Source organism: Wasmannia auropunctata, unplaced genomic scaffold, assembly GCF_000956235.1.
Source record: "Wasmannia auropunctata unplaced genomic scaffold, wasmannia.A_1.0 LD334991.1, whole genome shotgun sequence".
In the NCBI taxonomy this organism is placed as follows: Eukaryota; Metazoa; Arthropoda; class Insecta; order Hymenoptera; family Formicidae; genus Wasmannia; species Wasmannia auropunctata.
In genome coordinates this window covers 180,629-205,457 of record NW_012027899.1, presented here as the reverse complement: position 1 = coordinate 205,457, position 24,829 = coordinate 180,629, and the positions used below count along the sequence as shown (strand labels likewise).

Below are 24,829 nucleotides of genomic sequence, written 5' to 3'. Positions count from 1 at the left end.
TTTTTAATTTACAATGTCATTATACCAATATTTATTTCTCGCGATGTCCTCTTTTAATACCAATTTTCTGATACATAAACATAAGAAACTTTATATACGGGTATTGTTTCATTGTACGTTTTACTTTTCAATTTGCGACTGAAAGAAACTTCTCTGTTGAGAAAAACCAGAAAGAAAATCAACAACGATAATTCCTGTCACAGAAATGTTTTCCTTCTTTACATAAATTCATGCATAATCTTACGCAGTTAAGAAGCACAAGATGTCAGTCGCGATCGGATGGAAGATACGCGCGAGTAAATAATCGCCGCGCAGGCGGGACTGAAAAGCTGCGGAATAAATCGGCCCTCGAGTTTCCCTTTCCTTAAGTGCCCAGCGGCGTTTAATTCCAGTAGATTTAGCAGGATCCAGCCTATACCTCCTCGCGAAAAGACATATATTTTCCAGCGGGTCGTAGCAATCCTCTCTCTTTCACAAGTTCCATTCAGAGAGCCACGGCGAGATTCCCTGTCCCGAAAATAAATGCGTGATTTCTCCACCTACCGGCCCGCCTCCCACTTCTTCTATCCGTTCCTCTTTCTTCCCGAAGAAGAAGAAGACACCCGGGCTCGTATATCTACTGACTATTCGCTTGTCTGCCTCAGATATGGTTGACGCTCGCACGAGAAAGAGGATCGCACCGCGCCGGAGAATATCCCTTAAACTTTCGAGATTCCATTAAATCGCGGAACGAGATCTGTCGTCGGCAGGCAGTACGCGTGCACTCGCGGATTTATGAAATCAATTAGCAACGCGAGGTCAATTCATAATTCCGTAACCTGCAGAAGATTAAAGTTCAAGCTTTTTTTCTTAAAAAAAAGAAAAAAATTTCTTATTTCAGACATCGCACAAAGACATCTTTATGTCACGTCATATCTTAGTGTACAGAATAATGAATAAGTGACCGCGACACACAGCATCTCAACCTCATACTACACTTAATCATAGCAGATGCTTTGAGCCGAATATATCGGTACTTCGTCCTAGCGGAAGCTTTGCCCGGTATACTGGTTAGATTAATGCGTTTCATCGGTATTCGGTTCTCTCTCTCGGGCGGTTATTACTTCGCAACGCTGCGCGGTAACGCCTGATTACGGCAGCTCGCTCGATTACGCGAAATCTGCCGCAGGACCCCGAGATTGTGTCCCGTGCTGCGTCCGCTCAAAGCAAGAGCCGAGAGGGATGAATGTGGTAAGGGGAGAACGCTGGAGAAAGGTAGATCCTTCCCTCGAGAAACCGGTATCGGGTTCTATTAAACTCGCCAACAGAATGCACAGGATACTAATGCACCATGAATTAACACATCGATACCATAAGTCTGGTTCGGCGATTCGTCCTGATTAAGCTTTAATTATGAGCCACCGATGCGCTTTGCGAGACATCGCTAATTATGGCTTTAGCCACGTGCATTACTAACAGTTTTTCTTTTCACGTGCGAGCAATGAGAAGTTATGAGATCCCATAAGTTGCATTCGCAGAAAATAATTTGTTATTTGATTATTATCTTTTTCCTAATCGGACGATGCATATTTTGTGACAATAAAATTTAGAATGCATTTCATTCAATGTACAAAAACAATTTTATAGATTCAATTGCAAAGATATAAAAGAAAAACATGACAATTTTTTATAAATTATAGAGGAAATAAATTTTACTTGAACTATACTTTAGAGGAAATTCTGCGTAATTATTAAAGATAATTTCAGTTGAAGTTTCATTGAACTTTAATTTAAATTTGTCTTAATTTTCAATTTTCAATCTTCATGTATCTTTTCGAAACTTATACCGAATAAGGCAAACGAACCTTTGTGAGGCGTTAATTAATATAAATGTCAAGCGTCATTGACATTAATAGCTTATACGCCGCGGAATGCGCCTCCGTGTGCCATAAAAGCTTATATATCTCGGCCGTCCGAGGAAGTTAATATATCTCTCGGTCTTCCTTCCTCGCGGGCCACGGTGGTCTTTTCTTCGAGCGTTTCCATCGCGGTCGCGCGCGGTGATCCTCTCTCCCGCCTTCTGTATTACAAACGCATAAGACCGGGCTGTAATACAGCCCGTAATACAGTCCGTAATACAGTGAATATTTAAGCGAGACCTCGAAATTCAGATTTCCATGCGCGCAAACGAGCAAGATTGGGAGACCGCCTCTCTCGCTTTAAGACGCAACTGCGTTCATTAAGATTGCCGACTTGAGGGGATCGTTAGTTTTGGATATTAATTCACGCGAAGTAGCTCAACGTAATTTTAACGTTTAACGTCCGCGCGTAATAAGGTCATATCTCGCGATAATATTCGCCCGTTTCGAGCAACAACTATAATCGTCCGTAGAAAAGGGTACTAGAGCACTCGGTTACATTAGGAGGGCCACTCAACGCCGTGGTGAAGGGCAGGCGAAGGGTAGTCTCCGAAACTCTAATGGAGGCGGTTGGCGGATTTAGACCGTCTACAGCCCTTTGCTTCTCCAAGGAAACCACTCCGAAATCCTTCGGTCTGACTGCTCGCGTCCTACCTCTCTCGCATTGTTAATACCTTCCACCCCTCTTCACACTCGCTTCGTTGTCTAACATAATTTCTGCCACTGTATACCCGCTTGTGATTCGCCATATCAATCTTCCACTCGTGAAAATGAAACACCCAATAATCTTTCGTTTAATATGCAGGATGGTAATATATAGAATGACAAAGACGTTTATCTTCTTATTGTTTAATTTGAGAAGAACGAATAATCTTATATATATATATATATATATATAATTGGAGAAGCGTCTCGTCTATTTTATTTAAGAGGCTTACTAAAGAAATATTCTTTAACCCGAAAAGCGTCGCTTTGACAAGTCACATTTCTTTTCATTGCGGCAATTTTACACAAACAATGACGCAACCTCTTTGATCAAAAGAACAAAGAAATTCTTCTTTTGCTCTTGTAATTTCGCCTTATTATTTAGTGAGATCCTCTTTCCCTCTCTCCGCAAGATACTTTTATCCTAATTTTGTAAGATATCAACAGCTGCTCTCTCTTCCTCTCTAAAATATAGATTCACGCCGTGTTAATGCGAACGATCAAGAGAGGAGTGATAACAATAATTTCCATAATCGTCCGTTACTATAAAAAATGAGCGCAATTCGCGTCGAGCGCATCGGGGCGACGGGCTTTATCTCTAAATATTCCAGAGATTACAACGAGAAATGGGGTAAAAGCGTAAAGGTGTGAACGAGGGTGACGAATAAATAAGGACGAAAGAGAGAGAGAGAGAGAGAGAGAGAGAGAGAGAAAGAGAGAAATCGGACGATCCCCGATGTTTACTCCGTCATGCAGCGATGTGCGAAAATCCTATGCACGCGCACGCGATAAAACCGGGTCGATCTTAATGGCACGGCTTTTGCGAACACGATCGTTTCGCGATTTTATAGAAGCGTTCTTTTTCTTTCCTTCCGCCGCTTTTGCCCCATCTCTCGCTCTTTCGCTGCGACTGCTGAGAGTTAAATAAAGAACGGCAGATGCGTGTTTCCGTAATGTTCTTCTCGCGTGGTTCAACCCGCATCATTCGAAGCTGTGCCTTTTATGGGGTCGAACGACAAGAAAACACGTATTACGTCGCTGTACAGAGTGTCCTCCATCGAGATCGAATTCTTATAACACACAATTTTGTTAAATAACAAATATTTCTTTACGTAAAAATTATAAATAATTGTTAATCGTCTGCGTTCTAAAGAGCATCTGTATTATATGACTATAATATTTTAAAGTGGTATAAAAAAAGAGAAAAAAAAAAGTAAAAATATATAGTGTACTATCTAATTCTGTTATATATAGTGTACCATCTAATTCTGTTATATATATAATAATTTTATAAATTAAATTAACGTAAATCTTCTTTTACTAGTTTTTTAAAGTACTCATATATTAATATGTCGCCTTTCTTTGATATATAAAATACTATATATCTATAAAATATCATGTAATATATCATGTAAGAATATTAATATGTTCTAAGAACAACTTATACTAGATATTCATGTGAATGCGACGTATCTTCTTTATCCACTCCATTGTACTCTCTTATTGTACCCAGAGTAAAATCCGATACGCACTCGTATCTCGCGGACACCCCGTATACAAGACGAGTCATGTATCGCAATGTATTGTTCCCGCGATATTCTTTCCGCGGCTATATGGCCTTTTTATGGCCCGAGGCGAACGACTCTTGCGAATAAGGCGAGGGGAGAACCGAAGCTCGCGTGGAATCCGCAGAATGCCGGTCGCACGCCATTGTCGTGTAAAGACGCGCGCCGTTTCGGTATCAAAAGGCGCCTCCATTTAACGCGTAAGCGGGAAATAAGCTCGATAAATGCGCCCGCACGTTTTCGAGACTGATGACCACCAACCGTTCTGGAAATGAAACTAAACGTCGCGTCGTCGTGATGCATCGTTTACGAGAAACGCCGCCTCTCTTATTGATCAACAGATTGCCTTTATAACCGATCGCGACGTAATATCTCGAAAGATTTGATGCAGTTCTTTGTAATAAACCCAAACGCATTAATTTTAGCGAGAACGCCGCAAATCCTATTAAAAACCTTTAATATTTTATATGTGTTTACTTCCTCTAAGAAGAGATTTATCAGCATTCTTTAATCAACTCACCTTATCGATCGGTTATACTTATACCTATAACACTCATTAGATCCACGTACGAAATTATTAACATTTTTTGTCGATTCACTGATTTTATAGTAAAAGTTTATTTTTCGAAGCAAGTCTAGATACTTTGGAATGAATTGCCGTCCAATGATGTTCCGGGTCGGTATCAAAATTTCATGATGGCACAAGAGAGACGTTTAAGAGCAAGACATGACCGCCTTCTTCGCATTTCGAAAGAACGATCACGCACCGACTGTAAAAAGGATTTCACCTTCTCTCCTCCTCCTGCTTTTCCTCCTCCTACTCCTATATAGCGAGAATCACTGCGAATCTGACGACTCTCGAATCTTCCGCGGTTTTCTTGTCTTACGACGCTCCGATCTTCTCGGCTACGTGTCTGAGACTAAAAGCCTTTTCCACTTGTGCGAAGTACGGTGCTATTTGCCGCATAAGGAGGTAAAGTACACAGAATCTCGCGAGAGCAATACTAAAGGGAGTAATACCGGATAGATCCAAAGAGCCTTTCTCTGACGAAAGTTCTAATAACTAGATTTTGTATATGTATAGTCGATTATGATTCTTAGTTATATTCCTGCAGTGAAAAGACAACACAAAGTTATGCGCAGTATAAATGTTGTAACTGAGGTAAAGCTTTTTTTATTTAGTTTTCCTTGTTTTTTTTCTTGCTTTTTTTATAAGCTTTCCTCTTTAAAAGCGAAAAAATGCGACAGCTAAAATTTATATAGCATAAAATTAAAAATACGACAAAATTTTTAAAATTTTAAGAAAAAAAGTTATATTTTTGTTTCATATCATCTGTTAAATTTAATTCAGCTAATTCGCTAAGCAATAGTTAAAAACATGACGCTAAAAAACAACATAAAGACATTTTAGTTTTACATATTAGATATCACACTACTAAACTCTAAGTTTCCCTCTTTTCCAAAAATGTTTAAAATTATTCACCCGAGATAATACTTCTCACGGATATCAAACTAAAGCAAGCAAAAAAAATGTCTTTCTAAAAAAAAAATTCAGACGCTATTGAAGTCATTAAAAGTGATTATAAAACCGATTGAGAAATGGCGAAAAATACAACTCGTTTATTCCGCGCCATCGGCCCGTCGTTTCTCAAATCCCCGGGCAAACGTAGCAGATAAAAGAACATCTTTATCTCTTCACGAAACGCGAGCAATCTTTTGCAAAAACGGATTTCAAAAGGGACGTCGTGTATAAGAGGTAAGTTCCCTCGCGCGAAGGGTGCCTTTTGCACAAGCTCCACGTCGTCGTAAACCCACGCTGCTAACTGCATTACAAGATTTTACGCGACAGAAAAACTCGCCCCTCTATCCCGCATCGCGTGGATAGTCACATTAAATCCCGCGATTTTTTACCGTGCCGACATGCTCCAGCAATCGAGCCATTCTGCATACGTCGTCGGGGGGTAAACTCCTTCGTGTATTACGCGCTGCACGAAGTGACATATTCTTATGAGCTATGTACCTCGTTAGCTCTTAAATACATGCATTTTTATGTTATCGGAACAAACTACGAGGGTCGTACTTGTCGTATCCCTCCTGTTGCATTAAAATTTAATGAGAAATACCTGAGAGCTCTTCCTCAGTAAGAATTTCGCAACTTTTTTAATTATAACGTTAAATATAGTTGTAACTAATAGGGGAAGGATTAAGATATTAAAATTGGCACTAGCTTCCACGGCGGCGGTTCGTCTGCATAAGAGATCACGTTGATTAAAGGTTATTCTTGTTATCACATTGCTCTCAAAAATTTCGCGCTTACCATGAGTAAAAATTGAGTTAAGTCTGAAAAGTTCGATAATTCACGACGCACCTGTCGAATGCGTCATGGGTGATTTGCAATTCTCTCGGTTTTACGGTCGCATCCGATAAATCCAAAAAAGAAAGAGAGAGAGAGAGAGAGAGATCAAGTCGATTTCTCGGTAGCGAACCGGTACACTATCCACCCTCATCGTTTCTCGTTTCCCATTGCTCTTTTCCTCCCTAAATCCATCCCTTTGTCACGCTCGAAGGGAAACATTTTACAGCGGCCCTTTGCCAAGCGAAATTTTGTGGACGTACGTTTCCTAAGCACTTCCGACTTCCTCACATACATATACACGCACTACATATATGTGTATATGCATATAATATACACACACACACACACACACGGCGCGTGCATGTATATATATGTATATCGTGCGATGTACCGTCCGTAAATTCGCGAGCAGAACTGGCTTGGCGGAGACACGGCCTTTAACTTCTGGTTTTAAGAGGCTACACTGCGTTACGTTATGTTTCTCGCAGTCTCGTAACAAATTTATATGCCGAGCAAATGGCATTGCAGACTGGATTGAAGGTAAAAACTTGACTCATTTACCCAAAGTTCACAAAAACTGAATACAAAGACACAAAGCTCTCTGGCTTTTTTGCGATTCAGAAAAAAACTAAGACAATATTACCTAATAGCATCATAGCTGTAACGAGTTATCATCGGCTACGCTATAGAAGTGCGTATATAGTATTTAAGCTATATTACACTAAAAAGTACCAACGCGATATATTGAAATAATATCTTAATTGAAAATTATTAGAATTTATATTCCAATAATTTTATATTCTCCTCCGTAGTTTCGCAGAAGAATTTAATTTTTGACTATAGTGAGTTAAGAGCTCTCGCGCGCTCTACGCGCGTACACGATATTCCTTGGAATAATAATACAGCAGGTATAGAATACGGTTATAGTACCGTCGGGAGTTACCCGCATAATTACATTCCATTCAACCGGCTTTAAGCCGTGGAAGCTCGCGGAATGTGCGACTCTGTGACGTGCGTGCGCGAGCGCGCTTGGCGATAACGTAAATTTCAGGTAAGCGAGTTGCTGCGAATTAAGTCTAACTGAATACTGTAAGCAGATTGGCTCGGGAAGAGTCTAATAATATCTTCTTCGTGAGACGGAATCCATATTTAACCACAACGCGGAGAATGTTATTTCGTTTCGCTGGTTCTTCCTCAATTCTGTCGTTTCGAAATAATTTCTGATCACTGAAAAGCGTATCTACGTGTTCACTTGTAACCATTGCAGCTTGTAATATACGAATGGAATATGTTTAATGTTGTAAAATTCCAATTACGATTTCTTAATTTGTTGATCTACCTAATCTTGCCATCAAATCCTCTTTTTGCTTCTGTGGCGTTGTTTCTTCTTTGAAATTAGAAAGTGCGTAATATCGGCAAACAGGAGAAACCGAAGGGAAGGAGAAGATGTGAAGAAGGATATAAAGGACGTCTCGCTTTAACGTCTCGTTGGTCAAGCCACGAAGCCCCGCGGTTGACCGCCGATATAAAGTTTTATTGCCGAATTCCTTTCGATCCAACCCTTCGCGTCCGTTTCTGCACTCGTCGAAAAAAAGCATTCTTTGTGCGTTCCCATAATCTCCAAAGTTCCTGATCGTGTTCTCCCGTTTCTTCTTTTTGATTATCTAGCTTTCATAAAGAGAAAGAGAGAGAGAGGTAAAGTGATGAAATTGAATGCACATTGTGTTGTAAGTCGGCGATTGTACAGGCATGAGGACAGCCAGCTGAAAGGAGAAGCGTGGCATTGTCCCGGGTGACAAGACATACGAAGAGAAAGAGCAAGCGAGGATCGAAAAAGAATAATACGTCGCAAGTATCAGACGTCCTAGATGCGTATCTTGCAACTTCTTGATTTCAACGCCTCTTTAAAAACATCCACGATATCGAAAATTCATACAGAAAATGCAAATAAGATTTTTTGCAGCTCTTCATCGGGAAAAATTAAATAATACATAACAAATCTGATAATACAATGAATCTAATAAAATATGGCAAACATTTAGCAACTGTCTCATTTCTTGTTGTCAGAAGCCACAGAAGTTTCAAATTTATATTTAAAAAAAAAAACATTTTTTCGAGAAAAAGCTTAAAATAATTACGATAAAATTTTAAGCTACGATGATAAAAATAATGTAAAAATATAAAAGTTTATTTTAAATGAAAATTGATATATCGTTATAAATATAATTCTCCGATTTTTCCATTATAAAAAAAGTATTGAATTTATTAAACATAATCTGTAAAGAAAAAATATAATAAAAAAATGTAGTATTGTACTAATAAATGCTATATTGTATTATAAGTTATATTTATAATAATAACATATAAAAAAAGTAAAATATTATGTTAGCAATAATAGCGAGATATCGATTATCTTTTTAACGCAGTTGTCATTGAAATTTTATTAACGTTAATAGTTTCAATTTTCGAGAAATTACCGTACGATTCCTTCGATATGACGCGATTTTAATTTGCACGAACTACAAAGCCGTGAATTTATGAGAGGACGATGAAACAAACGGCGATGTATCCTCTAAACTTTTTTATTAAACAACTTCGGTATCCCCTCAAATAACATCGGCGAACACGAATACTGATCGCAAATGTTCTGCGTTAGTATTGAAGCTTCCCAATGTAATTTTTATAAAACTTTCTAACACGTTCGACTATCTTTTAATTAATTGATGAACAACTCATAAAAACAACTTAAAAAAAAAATATTGATGAAAATAATTTAAAAAGTAAAGCATGAATTACGACTTTGTACAAATAAACAGATTGGAATATTTGATTCTAATTATAATATATTAATGTAACAATAATTTAATAATAATTCTATCCCCATAACTCTTTTAATAGCATAAACATAATCATATTAATACACGAGAACAGAAAGAACAATTTTGCTAAAATATCTAAAAATTTAGTTATACAGTAGATTTGAAAATAATTTTATGAAACTATCAAAATAATTATGTTGAACATTCTAGCATGATAAATAATGCTGTAAAAAATTTTGACATTCTGACAAGCAGTTTGAACGTTCTATACATTTATTTTGATGGAACAAAATTATTTTCATACCTATATAACTAGTTAAATTTTTAGATACTTTAAAACCGTCATTTTCATGTATTATTTCAATTATTATATAAAACTGTTTATATTTGTATATAGAAAGCATTTAATATTACTTTTCAATATTTTTTTTATGTAACATTAAGAATTACAGATCTCCCAAAGAAATTTAAGGAAACCGTAAAACTATGATAACTGTTCATCAGCAATGTGCTAATATCGGTTTAACCAAAAGAATCTGCTTCGACCATTTTCTTTCTCGCATGCACCTCATCTTGTCTGAAGAATTTAGATGCAAGTATCGACAAAAGGATATCGATTGCTCTGAAGGCAAGCGAGGACAGACATAGCCACCGAGAGACGCGGACGGAATACTTGAGACGTCCTGGACGCCATCTTGTCGCTTTTTCTCTTCCGATCGCGCGCCATCCGCTGATTACTTATGCTCTACGCGTATCCCGGATAATGGAGCCAAATTATAACCCCCTGGGATTACGTTATCTATCTATCCGCGATATCGAGGACTTAGCTCGACCTTCAACCCTCACCCTTTAGCTCAACGAAGAAATTTATTATTGGCCTATCCCCTTGGTGGCAAAAAAAAAAAAGATATCGAGTTAGGCCTGGGAGGAAAAAAGGCTTCCTCCGACTTGGAAGATTCTCGAGATCCTCGATGGTCCTTTAGATTAAATCTTCGGGATATTTAATTTAAGATACCGCCGCTGATAGAGGGGAGACCGTATTCCAGAACGAGACACGGTTTCCTTTGTCAACGAATATCTGATGGAAAACAGTAGCAGTGCTTTCCATTTCTTTCAGAACTATTGAGACAATATTATATGTATGTATATGTATACATATAAATATAATATTATACGTATACATATTAACGTATCAGTTGTTTTTATAAATATTTTTAATTCTGTATAAATAAAATAAATTACAAATATTCGTAAAAATTAAATAAAATTTTGTTTCCAAAACATTTTAATTTTTCATTTTAATATCTCAAAATAATTAATAAGTTACAATTTAAATTTTAAAATATTAAATTTAAATCAAAATACTAGCTAGTACAATTTGTGAAATTCATTTATGGTATTTTATCTTTTAAATTTTTATTTTTATCATACATATTATACATATCTTGATAATACACGTAATAATACGCGAGTGCTACTTTCGAGATAATTTTGTTACTTTCAACGTCAGTTCTCGGGAAATATTTATTGTTCTCGAGACTAGTACAAGTAACGCAAATTCTCTGCAACAATGCATGTTATAAAAGCAAAAAGAACAATAGTAAAAATTATCAGCCACTAGTTTTGTGCTCTTTCTCTCCAATTTCTGTCTTTCTCTTCGAGAAATATATACATAAGCAACCAATTTTTCAGTATATTGTAGAATGCGGGCGGTGGGGAAGGTTTGCCATTAAATATTCATGAAGCACAAATCGCCACTGAGAACAAGCCTAGTAATGGGGTCAAAAGTTCAATACAAACTATCGGAATACCGGAATACGAGTTGTAACAAAATGAGATTATCAACGTAACGAAATCTCAAAAATATTTTCTATTGCAGCAAATATGTAATACACGGAAAGAATAATTTTGAAAAGTCTACCCATTTTGCTTAATACTGATCTGAAAATTAATTCTCGTTGAATCATCAACAAATTTTGTTGGAATGTTAAAAATGATAAACATTCCTACAAAACGTTTTGATATTCTAGTAATTATTTTGCCATAAAATTATTTTAATTATTGAACAAAAATCATTTTCAGATCTGGATCCAGCGAAATTGTTCTTTCCGTGTACCAGTCCATTTCGTACAGAAAGATATTATTTAGCGGCAAATTTTTGCGGAATTTAATAAACGTTTTTGATTTGTCAAAAATTATCATTTAAGATTTTTAATCAAAAAATAATTCTTTATGTTATATCACACAAATATTATAAATAAATATTACAATATCAAATATTATAGAAATTATCGTGTTATTTGATACTTCGAAAAAGCTATATCGATCACAAATCTCTTTTGTTAAAAAAATTTGGTCAATCGTAAAATTTTGTCAATCGTAAACTTTTGACAAATTAAATATCAAAAAATAACCAGTCATGTATACCTATCAGAAGTAATCATGAAAATCAAATACCAATAAAAATGTGTCACTAAAATACAAGCTATTTGTACTGTTTTAAAAAAGATTTAAAACTATGCAACTGCCTGCACATTATCGGCCAATTAATAACATCAGCATAGGGAAGGCTGACATCGATTAGGGACGATAGGACTTTTCAATATGACCGATCGAGCGACGGATTCGTCAATCAAGCGAAGGGCCGCGTAAATTATAATCGACAGTGGCTTCAAATTGACTCGCGTAATTATGGAAATCAGGCGTTGCGTCGCGTCGCGACGATGCATGCCGCGCCTAACAGCCGAATGTCATTTCAATCGAACGGTCTTGACAAATCGCGATTTCCGCTTAGGAATATCCGGACGACATCAATTCACATCGATCGATTGATCGCTAATGTGAACGCTGAATGACGGCGAAGTCGTCCGCATCGCGAATCGCGTTCTTTTCGTTTGTCAGCATAAAACAATCAAGAGAATTCTAAGGGAGTTCATTAACCTCCCTCAGAGAGAAGAGTATTGTTCGCTAAAAATTAAACTTATATATTATATTCGCGAATATTTTACGATTTGCTTCGCTCGTAATAATATATGTGATGACAAAAATGTTTATTCACTCATTCGCTGATGAGATTCTTTAATTAGATAAATTGATATGTTCTTACAATAATTTAGAAAATATATCTTTTTTTCTTTAATTATAATTTCTTACTGATTCTCTAATTTATTTTAAAGACATAAAATACTTTCTGAACTTGATATTTTTGCAGTTTTTTTTTTTAGAATATTACGAGAACTATCATTACTCAGTTTATTTATTTAAATATTTTTTATTTATTTAAATACCAGCTATAAAACTCCTAAAAATACAAATACTTCTCGAATAAACTTATTTTCTTCTTGTACGGATCATTTTCAATTTTGACGACGTTTGCTATAATAATAAGTCTTATTCTCCATAAAAGGACGACGCTTTCAACGCGTTGAAATAATGCGCGAGAGAGAATCGCGCGGACATTGCTAGCCATATCGACCGCTTTGGTTAAAAGTTACAGCAGATGCTCGGCGGTGATGAATAATTTTCAGAATCTGTCCGGCCCCCGGCGGCGAAAGCTCCGTCCTTTCTTTTTGGCTTCGTCGAACGATCCTTCCCTACCTTTGTTCTTCTATCGCGCGCTCTCATTATGTACCCGCGGGCACAATTCTTTCGCTTCGCTTTCTACCGTTTTGCTCCATCCGCCCTTTCTTCATCGATACTTTTTCTTTTTTTTTTTCCAGACAGATCACCTATTCGCTTGACTGAAACGCGCGACCAATATTTGTATCCAAAAATTGGATGTAAGGAGACATAGAGATGATAACTAACAGCAAATTTAAAAAAATCTCGACTTTTAATACGGTTAGATAAGTTGAAATAAATTATTTTTAGATGGCTCAAGTCATATTTTAAATAACCACAGATATATATGTATATTTAAATCAAATTATAAGTATTTTAAATATTTTTATTAGCATCGCTATAATTCAAATAAATTCTAACAGGTAAAATTCTATAGAAGAATCTTAAACAAATATACAAAATAATTGTAAATTTCAAAGATGCAGAAAGAATATTAGTAATTATAATTCATTTTAGTTTTAGTAATTACTTTGTTAAGTAATGAAAGATAATCTCTCTTTCAGCAAGAGATTAAACTTGATAATGCAATAAAATTTTCACATACTACTAATCCTTTTTTTTTGTATTTCGTTAATGTATCAACTGCAACATTATTCAGAATATTCTAAAAAGATATTAATGAATCGTCAAGTTCAATAAAATGTAATGTACTTTGTTATATTATGAATAAAAATAATCGTTTGAAGGAAAACGTAAGTGCCCTAGTAAATTAATAACTCAGATATCGATTTTCCGATAGTCGCGTGTGGAGGAATAAATTTGGCAAATGGAAGTAAGATGCGATGGAGACCGGAAGATTACCGGCGATTCTTCAGCATTAAAGCGAATGCGCATTCGTTCGATCTTCGATACGTTTCTAGATCCCTGGGTGCTCACGAACCACCGACTCGCCTTCGACATTTCCGAAATCCTGGCTATCCTTACGGCTAACAGCAACGAGAAACAGTCGAATTTTTACTGTCGGCCATACATAATTCAGGAGTACCGTTCGTAGCCACGAGGAAGAAAGGTTGGAAAGTCAGAGGTAGGGTGATATGAGGAGCAGCGGAAGGGATAGAGAGGGCTGGAAGACACCTTGCTTTCTTGCAAAATAGAAGCAACAGCCAAGTGAGATCGTGTATCTACTCGTTGCAAAAGAAAAATAAAGAAGGAAAAAGAGAGACGGAAAAGAGGACGTAGGATATCGATTTCGAATGCCTCAGTGGCGTAACTTTCTGGGCGAAAATTGACATTCAGATGAAGAGAGAACGAAAGCTTCCTTAGAATTGTATGGAATGTTTCGTGTCAGCTTAATAAAAATTCAATATCACGCTAACTTTCCAAAACTATTCACCTCTTGAACACCATACAATTCAATATTTTCTAATTAAGAACATAAAAAAATTCTAATTATCTTTAAGCAAATAGTCGATAGTCGTCTAATATGTTTAATTTCTTTTACTATAAATTATATCTTTTTTTTTTAGTTTCGTTTATTTATTTAGTTTTAATTATTTTATAATATTTATATTTTTTTCAATTTCTTAGTATAAAATTATTCTTAAAATTAAATTATTATTTTTATAACTTACATTAATTCTCATCTTTCAACCCTTGATATATCTATCTATAATTTTTATGTGGAAACTATAAGGCTCGGATCACATGCGATACGTTCCTGACAAGTTCATCCTGTTCATTTCGCCGAGTCGAGAGCGAGACTCAATTCAGGGGGGAGAGAGAGAGAGAGAGGGAAGCAGTAGCCGGGTCAGGAAGCAGCGGGAAAGTCTCATTTATCGCCGAGTCCGTGGGTCGTACCGGTTTGTCTCAGTATTTCTTCGGGGATAGTTTGAGAGCGGGCTATAACAGACCTTTGGAGTTGTACTGGCGGCATAGATGCCGGGAATCCGGGGATGGGTAGTAGAAGCAATTCACTCTAGCGCGGCAGAAATATCGGTTGTATATATCGCAAATATCTCATCGTGCTTTCCTATCCATTTTTTTCTTTGCCTCCCAGAACGTCCCTGAATTTTCGACGAAAGAAAAGCACTTCGAGACAATGGAACTATCTCGTTCTTGCGTCGCTTTAAGACCCATCTATCACGTTCTTCCGTATAGCCTTCGAAGTACGTTATATCCGGTATCGCGTAAGAAAAATGGCGATTTAAGTCATATTTATATAATTTTTCACACACATATATAACTTATACAAAATCATTTTTTAAACAGTGAAAGTATCTCATCGCGCTCAACATTCATGAAAATTTGTGTGTAGATGGAAGCACTGCGTATGATTGAAGGATGCAAACTTCCGAGAAAAGTAAATCTTGCAACCCTCCATCATATGCAAAACACTATGCATATATAAATTTACATGAAAATTGGACACCTCGTGATCATCATAAGCCTTCCTGGTGCGATATTGCATAAGAACACTATACCACAATAGTGCAGTTCGTTGAAGTTGTCTCCACACAGCATGATTATTTATAATTACGCTGTGTGAAGACAACTTCACTCTACATAATTATAAATAAAACATAACTTTCTAAAAGTTTTATATTGTGTCAAAAAATATATAAAAACTTTTAATTAATAATTGACACGCTTAAGATAAGAAGCACTTAAGAAAAATTGTCTAAGTAATTCCCAAGAAGAACTTTCATTTAAAGTTTTATTGTTTATTTGCATACTTAAAGGTTAGTTCCTTATTTCAAAAACAAACATTTTCAACGTAAATTTAGAAACATCTTTAGTAATGTTAAAAAAAGTAATGTTCAGTAATGTTAAAACAATTTCACTGGACTTTCTGCGGAAAATCCAGAAAAAAATGAATCACATAAATTCTTCCGTACCTAAAACAAATCCGCATATAAATTGCACTTCTCCAAATATTTTTCCGCAAATACGTTTAGAGAATGGCCTACAAGGAGCTGAGGAAGGCAGATGCGGGACCTAAAGGATCGGCTTTGTATATGTTACCGGTTATAGAAATATAAAAATCCTCCCCGCCCGCCACGAAAGGCTCGAAGGCAAAGAGATCGGTTTCGGCCCATGCAATATGTATTGACGCGCGATGTTCTATTGGCGTTTTATTGTTATGCCCCCTACCCTTTCATGTCCCGAACCATCCCCGGTCTTCTCGGCGAAAGAATCCCGCATGGAGCGTTTCGCCGTTGTCCTTGAAGCGCATGGTTTTATTTTTATGCGCCGCGATGCAAGGCGGAAGCAAGCGGGACAAGAAGGAAGATTTCCGAATAGTCGGGACGGGGAGACAAAGTTGACCTCGTAATTTTCGTCGGGGTTTCGCTGGGGACACTTTAGATCGTTCTCCTATCCCGTCGTCTGGCTTCCTATCTTCACCCGTTTCTTTACTTCTTTCTCCGCCCGTCATTACCAGGAGTACCCGAGAGAGATCATCCCCAGCGGGGAATACCCAGCGCGATTTACCGAAAACGGACTTACTTTATGGAAACCGACGACGCGTATTACGGAACGTCCGTTTCCGATGAGACGATGAGATGGGACGACGATACGCGACAACACGATGATTTTCCGTGGTAGGATACACGTAATTTCCTTAACTGTCCTCCCCCAGGAGCGGACGGTGTACTCCGCGGAAGGTACTCGCTCGGGAATCGTGTGTAAGCAAAACGTGATTGCGTAGTAGCGTTTAAACGGAGACAGAAATACAGCCTGCGAAGGTACGACGAGAGAGCTATAATGGCGGAAATATCATCGTAGTAGTCAAGCTTGCACTTTCCGCCTAAGAATCTGAACTTGCGAAAATCATCAAAACTCTCGAAACTTGGTTCTCGTCTAAATGAACATTGCAATAATCGCCGTACCGCCGGGACGTGTCTTCGGGGAATCGGATAGCCGGATGATATTCAACAACATCGTAATCATGTGCTACGGATTAAGATTGCACTTTTAGATGATTAAAATCTATCTCACGTGTTGCTCACGTCACGAAATCCTCATTTTCATAATTTACGTATCATTCAACAAACATGTTCGATATTACAAAATACGAAGAATTCAAACAATAATCAAACTTTAATTCAAAATAATTATTGTAATTATTATAAAAGATTAACAGTCCAATTAACCCAAATGACATATTCTATATAATAATTGGATAAGCTTCAATGTGTGATGTAATTTTTATAATAATAATTACAGTATCGCAATTATTTCAAAAGCTTCATAATAAGCAGTCTTAATTGAAATAACTCTAATAATAATAATTATTACGCAAGTAGTATCAATGATTATTTATAAATAATAAAATATTTACCATACACTTTAGTTTTAAACAGCGGCAAAGAGAGCGACAATTTATATATTTTATATATATTATGTCACTGTCCCTAATGGGACTTGCGTAGAAAATATCTTCTATTCTCTTCAGCCGTTTCGAAAAAAACAATGGCTGCGCTAGCTTTAAGATTGAAGTTCTCGTAGCCACTTCAGCACAATCGAATGGCCACGTTTGTTCGTAAAAAATACAAATCCTAAGGCTGCATGTTTCTAGAGCCCAAGGCTCTTGAAGAAAAAAGGATGGGTCTCATAAGCCTAGGAGCTGACACCGGGTTGAAATTGTTAACATAGCCACAGAAACCAGCGGGGGGCGGGGAGTGGGAGTCACAGAGAAACTTTTAGATGTAGGTGACGTTAGGGCTTTTTTCAGAGACCTATCCGCTCTTCAAATTGCTACTATTATTAACTACTATTATTTAATTTTAAACATTATATTTTATTTCTTGTAATAACATAAATTTATTATGCAATTAAAATTTAACGCCATGGAATTTTAAGAATTTCAACTAAATATATAAAGATTATTCTCCAATTATAAGCTACTTTTTGTGTAATAGCTCCTTGATCGAGAAATCTTTCCGACTCACTAATCGCCTGTAAAATGAGAATGAGAATAGCTCTCGGGATCTTTAACAATAGTGCAGCTAATCTTCGACCTCATTCGAAGTTCATTATTTTAATTGGAATTCTCGGGTCGAAGATTTTCTTCGAAGTTGAAAACAATTGTGCTAAAAAAGAAAAGCACTGTATGATATATTGTTACGAGACTTTGTTGTACAAGTTCAATTTGTTCAACTTTATTTTTACAATCGATCTGACAAAATTCTACTATATTATATACGTATTACCATTTTTTAGTACTTGATCTACTTTTAGCAATATCTACTTTTTCCAATAATTTATTTTCTGAAATTTATATTCTATATTCGTATACGTAACTTTAGACTTTAATCTAATAAAATTTTGTTTTATTCGTTTTTCTTTGTTTATTATCACGTTTTCTATTAATATCGCCTACTATATTCAAGCAAAATCCCTATTTAAATCTTATTAAGATATTTTTATCTTTTCAATAGTGCAAAAAGGTGGTTGAAGAAAATTTTCATTAAAAATGAATCTATCCAAATATATCAAAGACATCCTATGTAAAAATATTAAATTTCGCACTCAAGACCTATTTCAAGCCTCGAAAAAAGTTTAAAACCAAGCTGTCCACGATTCCATCTGATAGATTCACGGTACAGATGTCGAAATTTAATTTGAACGCTTGCTCATCGACGCGACAACAGAGATGGAAGTGAGAGGCAGAGCAATTATCGTTAGCGGCTCTCGGCCGCTTCTTGTTACCAAAATTAATTCAATTGCTCCAGCGGCCCTCGGATGTTGTAGCGATGGGTTTTCGGCCGATTACAACAACAGGGCTTATCTCCATATCGGTCTGCTGGCCGATGTATTGCTATATATCAGATATGCTATATGTCAGATGGTACATCGACCTGCTCATATCTTTGCTGTGACGCATATACGACGTTGCTGAGATACTCGAAATCTTCGGAGCAACTTTAGAGATTCATACTATCCTCTTTCCACATTAAAGTAACTGTATAATATCCTCAACTACTGAATATTGTATAGGTATATATACATATATACATATACATATATATATATATATATATATATAATAATTATGTATATATTTATTAATTTTGTTATTGTAAATCGTTATTCGCCATTCAAACTCAAACTCATAATCATTATCCTATTACGATTTTACAATATAATTATATAATAGATAACTCACATTCACTTTGACACCCTGATAACAAATTTCCAAGCGCGAAAAAAGAAAACTCACCGATTCAGAACGCCACGAAAGATCCCACGAATGTTCCTTGCCGTTGATCCCTGCAACAGAAAGATTCGGACATCATATATATACATATATGTATATAAACTTAATTTATATATGAATAGCTTGTCAGTAATTACTTTTCAAAGGCATTAATTGACATAAAAGACTATAAGCTTATTGTGCACCTGTCTTTCAATTTAGTTTTTGTCTTTTTATCGGAAACTGCAACCACCCATCAAAAAATATACTACTAATTAAATTACAGGCTTTGTGCTCGTGAATTCGGAACTGACGAATTTTCAGATCGACTCTTCTTCGGATTCCAATTAAATTTCGCGGCTGGAGCTTGTCTGCAGGGATCGATGCGTCGGGTAAATCCTTTTTTTCTAGCGTCAATTAAAACTGTCCTGCGCGCTTTGAAAAGTCCATACCCTTCCCTTCCTCTGTCTCTACTTCGACTCGAGCTTCGATTCAATTTGGCATAAATTTAGAAAAATTTTAAAATAATAGCAAGATTGAGGAATTTTGCTCGTTAATTATTTTTACATAAAATAAACGTATAATATAAATGTAAATAAAAAATTCATTTTTTTATACAAAAATGTAAAATTTAAAAATCTGGATTTTTATAACACTGCTCTTTCTCTCTTCTTTTATCTATCTATCTATCTATGCTCTGCTTTTCACAGATTTTAAATTTTAAAATAAATAATTAATTAAATAATATTAACACTGTATATAATGTCTTTAGCAATATATTCATTATCTAACAGTTAGATAAAAATGTCTCATATATATATATAGGTATATATATATGTATAATTCAAAATGAAAGAAATCTCCATCTAGAATGAATTGGAAGGATATTTAAGAATTTTCTTTTGAGATGTAAAGTGTTTCGCTCGTCATCTATCGTGGTTTTCTTGCGGTAGTAAGGTTGGGTGAGGCTGGGTAGCCGAGGGACATGTCTTGGGAAAATTGACGAGGCGCGTCCACAATCACGCCGGGGATCGTACATACGCCGAATAGCAAGTTTAACTCCACGCTGTTGGCGCGACGGAAGATTTCGCTTGAGCATTCCGACTGTGTCTGTCCGCGTTTCTCTCCCCCTCAGATCGAGAAATCGAATTCCGGTTGAGTACACGACCTTATACTCCTCCACACCCCGCCTGCGCCCGTCTACGCCTCCCTTGTTGCCAACGCGATTTCCGCGAAAACCCCATCAACCACTGCGTTCGCATCGACCTCCATCTTCCACCTTTTCCTACCGCAACTCCTACTGATTTAGCGAAAAGAGCGAGATGCCAGTTCGCGATGTGCTTATTCACAGTGCATACTGATTTCCGTGTGTGTATCCTTTGCGCTTCTTTCTCTGTTACGACGATTTCTTTCGAACAAAATGACAATTTCTTACTTTGAGAGGTCTCATAAAAACGTAGTTGCTCTATGCACATGGCACATTGTTGTCAATAAATCAAAGATTTGCTTTCTAACAAATAATTCCGTAATTTATGATTACAAGGAAAAATTATTAAATGTATCTATCGATGTTCTTCATGCGCATATGGAATTTTGTAAAGAAATTTTATAGAAGTTCATAGAAATCAGAATCTAGAATTCTAAGTGGAAAAGGAAGATATTTGTCAGACAAAATTATACTATATAATGATGATTTCGTGAATTATGAATTCTTTCGCGTAAATATATTTTTTTATTTCTCTCGACTTTCTCGCTTGTTTCCTCGATTCGAGCTAAGATATCCACAGGATTTCTCCCCCCTTGTCCTCCCGTTTTCGTCTTCATTAATTATCTATCGAAAATTGAGTCTGTTTGACCTGGGCCAATCTCTCCCAATCTCCTTAAATTCCAGTTTAAATGATAATGGCCAAGGTATACACCAGGGATGTTTAAATCCTGCCGCGCTGCTTTCCATAAATAATTATCAGTGGAAATGGAGCGGATTCCCCGGTGATTCGGACCGGAACAAGTTTTATTTCTCGATCATCCGGATCAGCGGGGAGTTCTTGCATATTTTCTATGCACGTCTTCTGACGAATAATTGAACGGCTACGCGTTTTCTCTCTCGCTCTCTCCTTCTCTTTCTCTCTCTCTCTCTCTCTCTCTCTCATCCAGGAAAGTTCAAAGAAATAGAGTAGCACCCTGAGGTGCTTCCTAACGCTGATTAACGACGGGCCCGTAATTTCTTCTTCGTAGTCGGCGTCCACATTGCGTTTTAATCGAGCTTAATGGAGTTCTTCAGATCCGCGTGTTGCATAATGTCCGAGCGTTATGAATTGAATACGAAAAGACGCTGCTTCGAATATTGTTCCTTAATTACGCGTGTAAATTAAACAACATTATCTATAAAAGTTTTTCGAAGAATATACCGACAAAAACTGTTTCAGAAGTTATCTATATTAATTTATTACAGTATCATCTATTTATAAAAATTTTTTATATATAAATGCTAAATTTCACAATTTTTTACGATTTTTTATGACAAGAATATTGCCACGTAAAATAAAATTATAAAGAAAAAAATTAGATAGATAAAGAAATTTTATAATTAATGTTGTAAAAAAAACATGTTTTAAGATTAAGCTAGTTTTAAGATAATTATATTTAAAATAATTTATACATGGATAAATATTATATTCGATTAGAGATATAATGATTTATTGAGAATAAGTAGTTGAAATACAAGTTATGTGTTTGTAAGAATAATTTTACATATAAAACAGGATGTAGAAAACTTGAAATCTTCGAAACCCAAGTTATCTAGTTGAAGTATAAAAGTGACGATCTGTCTTACTCTTTTGCGAAACGCGAAATATTTTCTATTGCGAAAGCTTCTACGAAATATGCGCGCGCGCGAGAGAAAAGCACTGCCAAGAAGAAGATTTTGCACGTCTTGCAAGCATGTATCTTGCTTTTCCTTTTCATCAAGTCTTTCACTTCGCTTTCGCGTAAATATGGATTGCAACGACTCGTAAACTTAAAATAGATATAGAAACAACTTCGTATACGACGCGCCATACTAAAAACAAGAAGGACTCCAAGATTCTAGAAACGTAGAATTGTAGATGTTTGCAATTAATAATACAAGATATTCTAGAAATATTTCTCTTTCAGTTGGAGAAATTTTGTACTGTTTTTCATCTGAAATAAATTTTTTCTTAGTAAATTTGGATTCACAATTTTTAGGTAGCTTTTCAATCGTCGTTATTAAACACGTTCTAATAAAACTTCCTTGAAATTAAATAAAATGTTGAATAGAATGTTGCTAGCTTTTTTAAAAATCTTACAAGTTTAATGCAAAACCAAACATTAGTGATATTATTGATTAAACAATAAGTGTGATAATTTCAGACTTCACTTCAATTTCATTTCATTTAAATTGAATATCAACAAACATTGTTTTCATCATTTCAATCTATCAGGTAATTCAAAATTTCTGATCTTCTACAAATAGAATATATGTATATCTTTCTTGTCTCATCTTTCTATTATGTAAAAATTTAATAATGACACGTTATTAAACATCAATTTAAACCGATCGGACTGAACGATCTCTTTCGATATAATTTTATCTCAATAAAAAAATATATATATTTCCGCATGGATAAACATCCGACCGATAAGAAGCAGAAGCCAAAGTTATCCGGGCAAAACAAGAGTAACGTGAGCGCTACTTCGCCGACAGCAAAAACCGCTGGGAAACATCTGCTAGGTCGACCGTATGCGTGCATTTAGGTTGCAAAGATGCTGGATAGAGACGAGAATAATGTCGCGTAACAAAAACGGACGCGTGTTTCATCGTAATACATGGTTCACGAACGACTAAATTCGTTTGGATACTCATTTGGAAGCTTTATCTTCAGAAGCGTTCAATTCAACAAAGTTGTACGAAAACCCATATTGATAATAATTCATAAAGCGCAAAACCGCATTTTATTGATCTTAATTAACCTGTATTAACTAACTAATAAAATATGTTTATAAGTACTTTTTTAAATATTGGGAAATAATTTTTTTTCGCTCAAAATGTGCAAGTGAATTTTTATCGCATAAATTGCTCGATAGTTTTGCAATATTTTAATGGCGAAATATTGCTGCAATATGTTCCACCGGGACATCCACCGGAAGCCTGTACCGTTGTTGCACTTGTGTGGAGATGCTTAGAGGGTCGTCGTATATTCTCGCGTTACAAGCACGAAATACAACGTAACCGATCCTGCCGCGAGCATGTAAGATATACATACGGTACAGCTAACCAACGCAACTATTCACGATTTAATTGGTATCAGTTACGCCTTAACCATGTTGCGGATTATAGGCGATGTGCGATGTATTTTAGGTCGATTCGTTTAACAGGTTGATGAACTACCTTTAACCCTTACGTCTCGATGTTACACGCTTTAAACCGAAAGGTATCAGTTTCTCGATAGTCGGTTACACACGAGAAGCACGTATTTATCAATCTGAGAAAGGGAAAAGATCCTTTCAAGATAACTACGTCATACTTTACTATATACATGTATAAATTATATTAATTTAATAAGAAAGAAATACTTATATAATAAAAAAGTACGAGATATATCATTTCTCTCATTGTCTCGTTAATGAAAATATATTTAACTATTCAGTAAGAAAAATAATGATATAAGCACAAGCTTTTTTTTATTTTTTACGTTCAACGTTCTCGTACGATACTTGATTAAGGATTAAAGGTCAACGATTGGAAAATTTATAACAAAAAAAAAAATGTACGCTCAAGAACCCGTCAGCCGCTCCTTCGTAATAAAGTTAATCGAAAGTTAATCGAAAGTACAAAAAGTATACTTTTTTTCGCGTCCATCTGCGCACTTTCACGAGCGATGGAAAAATAAGCGAAGTTCTCTCGAGAGAGAGATCGGTTGTTTTCTTAACTACGTTATGAAACACAACAGAATGATTATTTTCCCGGCAGGATATCATTTTCTGTCGGATATAACTTGGATTATATCGGATAAATATTTGCACCAAAACCGAAGAAAGCTTTGTTCGGGTTTTCTTTTTTTTTTTCCAGTCGATCAGTTTCTCCTTATAGTCGCACCGACTTTTCGGCACCCCGCATAAATCCCCTTCGCGAACAGTCCTTTCCGATTTCTTCTCACGTTTGTTTCCTCATCTGGTTTAATGTAATCTTACTCGATCGTATTCCATCGTGTTCGAAGGAAAAGAGTAGGAGCGGGGATATCATAAAAAATAAATCAACATAAATTGATGCTACAAGTGATATTAACAAACCGCGCGGAATCTTAAGCGGAAGCTTAGTTCAAGTGCATAAGCATAACTGTGGTATTGTTGCATAATGTAAAGCACATTATTGACCTTTTACAGAGAGAACAAGAAGGAGCGTATTTATCCTACACAGTTATTTTATCTTATTCAGTTGAATATTTTACGTTTCATATCTTCTGCCGTTGGCAGAGAATGAGTTAAAGACGATAGCGAGATACCCGACATGGGAATCAGCATAATGGAGGAAGCATACTCGAATGTGTGGTACAATCGCGAAGGACGGTGAGGATTCAGGGGGATAGAAGGATCGACGGAAAGGAATGGAGAATTCGGTGGTGTGGAAACCGACCGACCGGCCGCGATGGGACCACCCTTACTTTTCCCTCCCCAATACATTCAGCCTTCTTTATTTGAGTTACCCAAGT

The 24,829-nt window shown here is 36.1% G+C and overlaps 2 protein-coding genes and 1 long non-coding RNA gene across 3 annotated transcripts in view; 2 read left to right on the top strand and 1 right to left on the bottom strand.

Moving 5' to 3' along the window:
* The window catches only part of LOC105457846, an 81,356-nt gene that overhangs the window by 37,706 nt on the left and 18,821 nt on the right, over positions 1-24,829 (bottom strand). Inside the window, exon 3 of the mRNA XM_011702750.1 lies at positions 19,125-19,174. Within this exon, the coding sequence (XP_011701052.1) occupies positions 19,125-19,174 (50 nt within the window). The remainder of the gene's footprint in view (positions 1-19,124; positions 19,175-24,829) is intronic.
* The window catches only part of LOC105457844, a 90,415-nt gene that overhangs the window by 59,195 nt on the left and 6,391 nt on the right, over positions 1-24,829 (top strand). The gene's annotated exons all lie outside the window — the stretch shown is intronic.
* On the top strand, positions 15,476-17,063 carry LOC105457845. Its single transcript, XR_975459.1, has 2 exons — positions 15,476-15,642; positions 15,859-17,063. It is a non-coding gene; the product is annotated as an uncharacterized LOC105457845 (long non-coding RNA).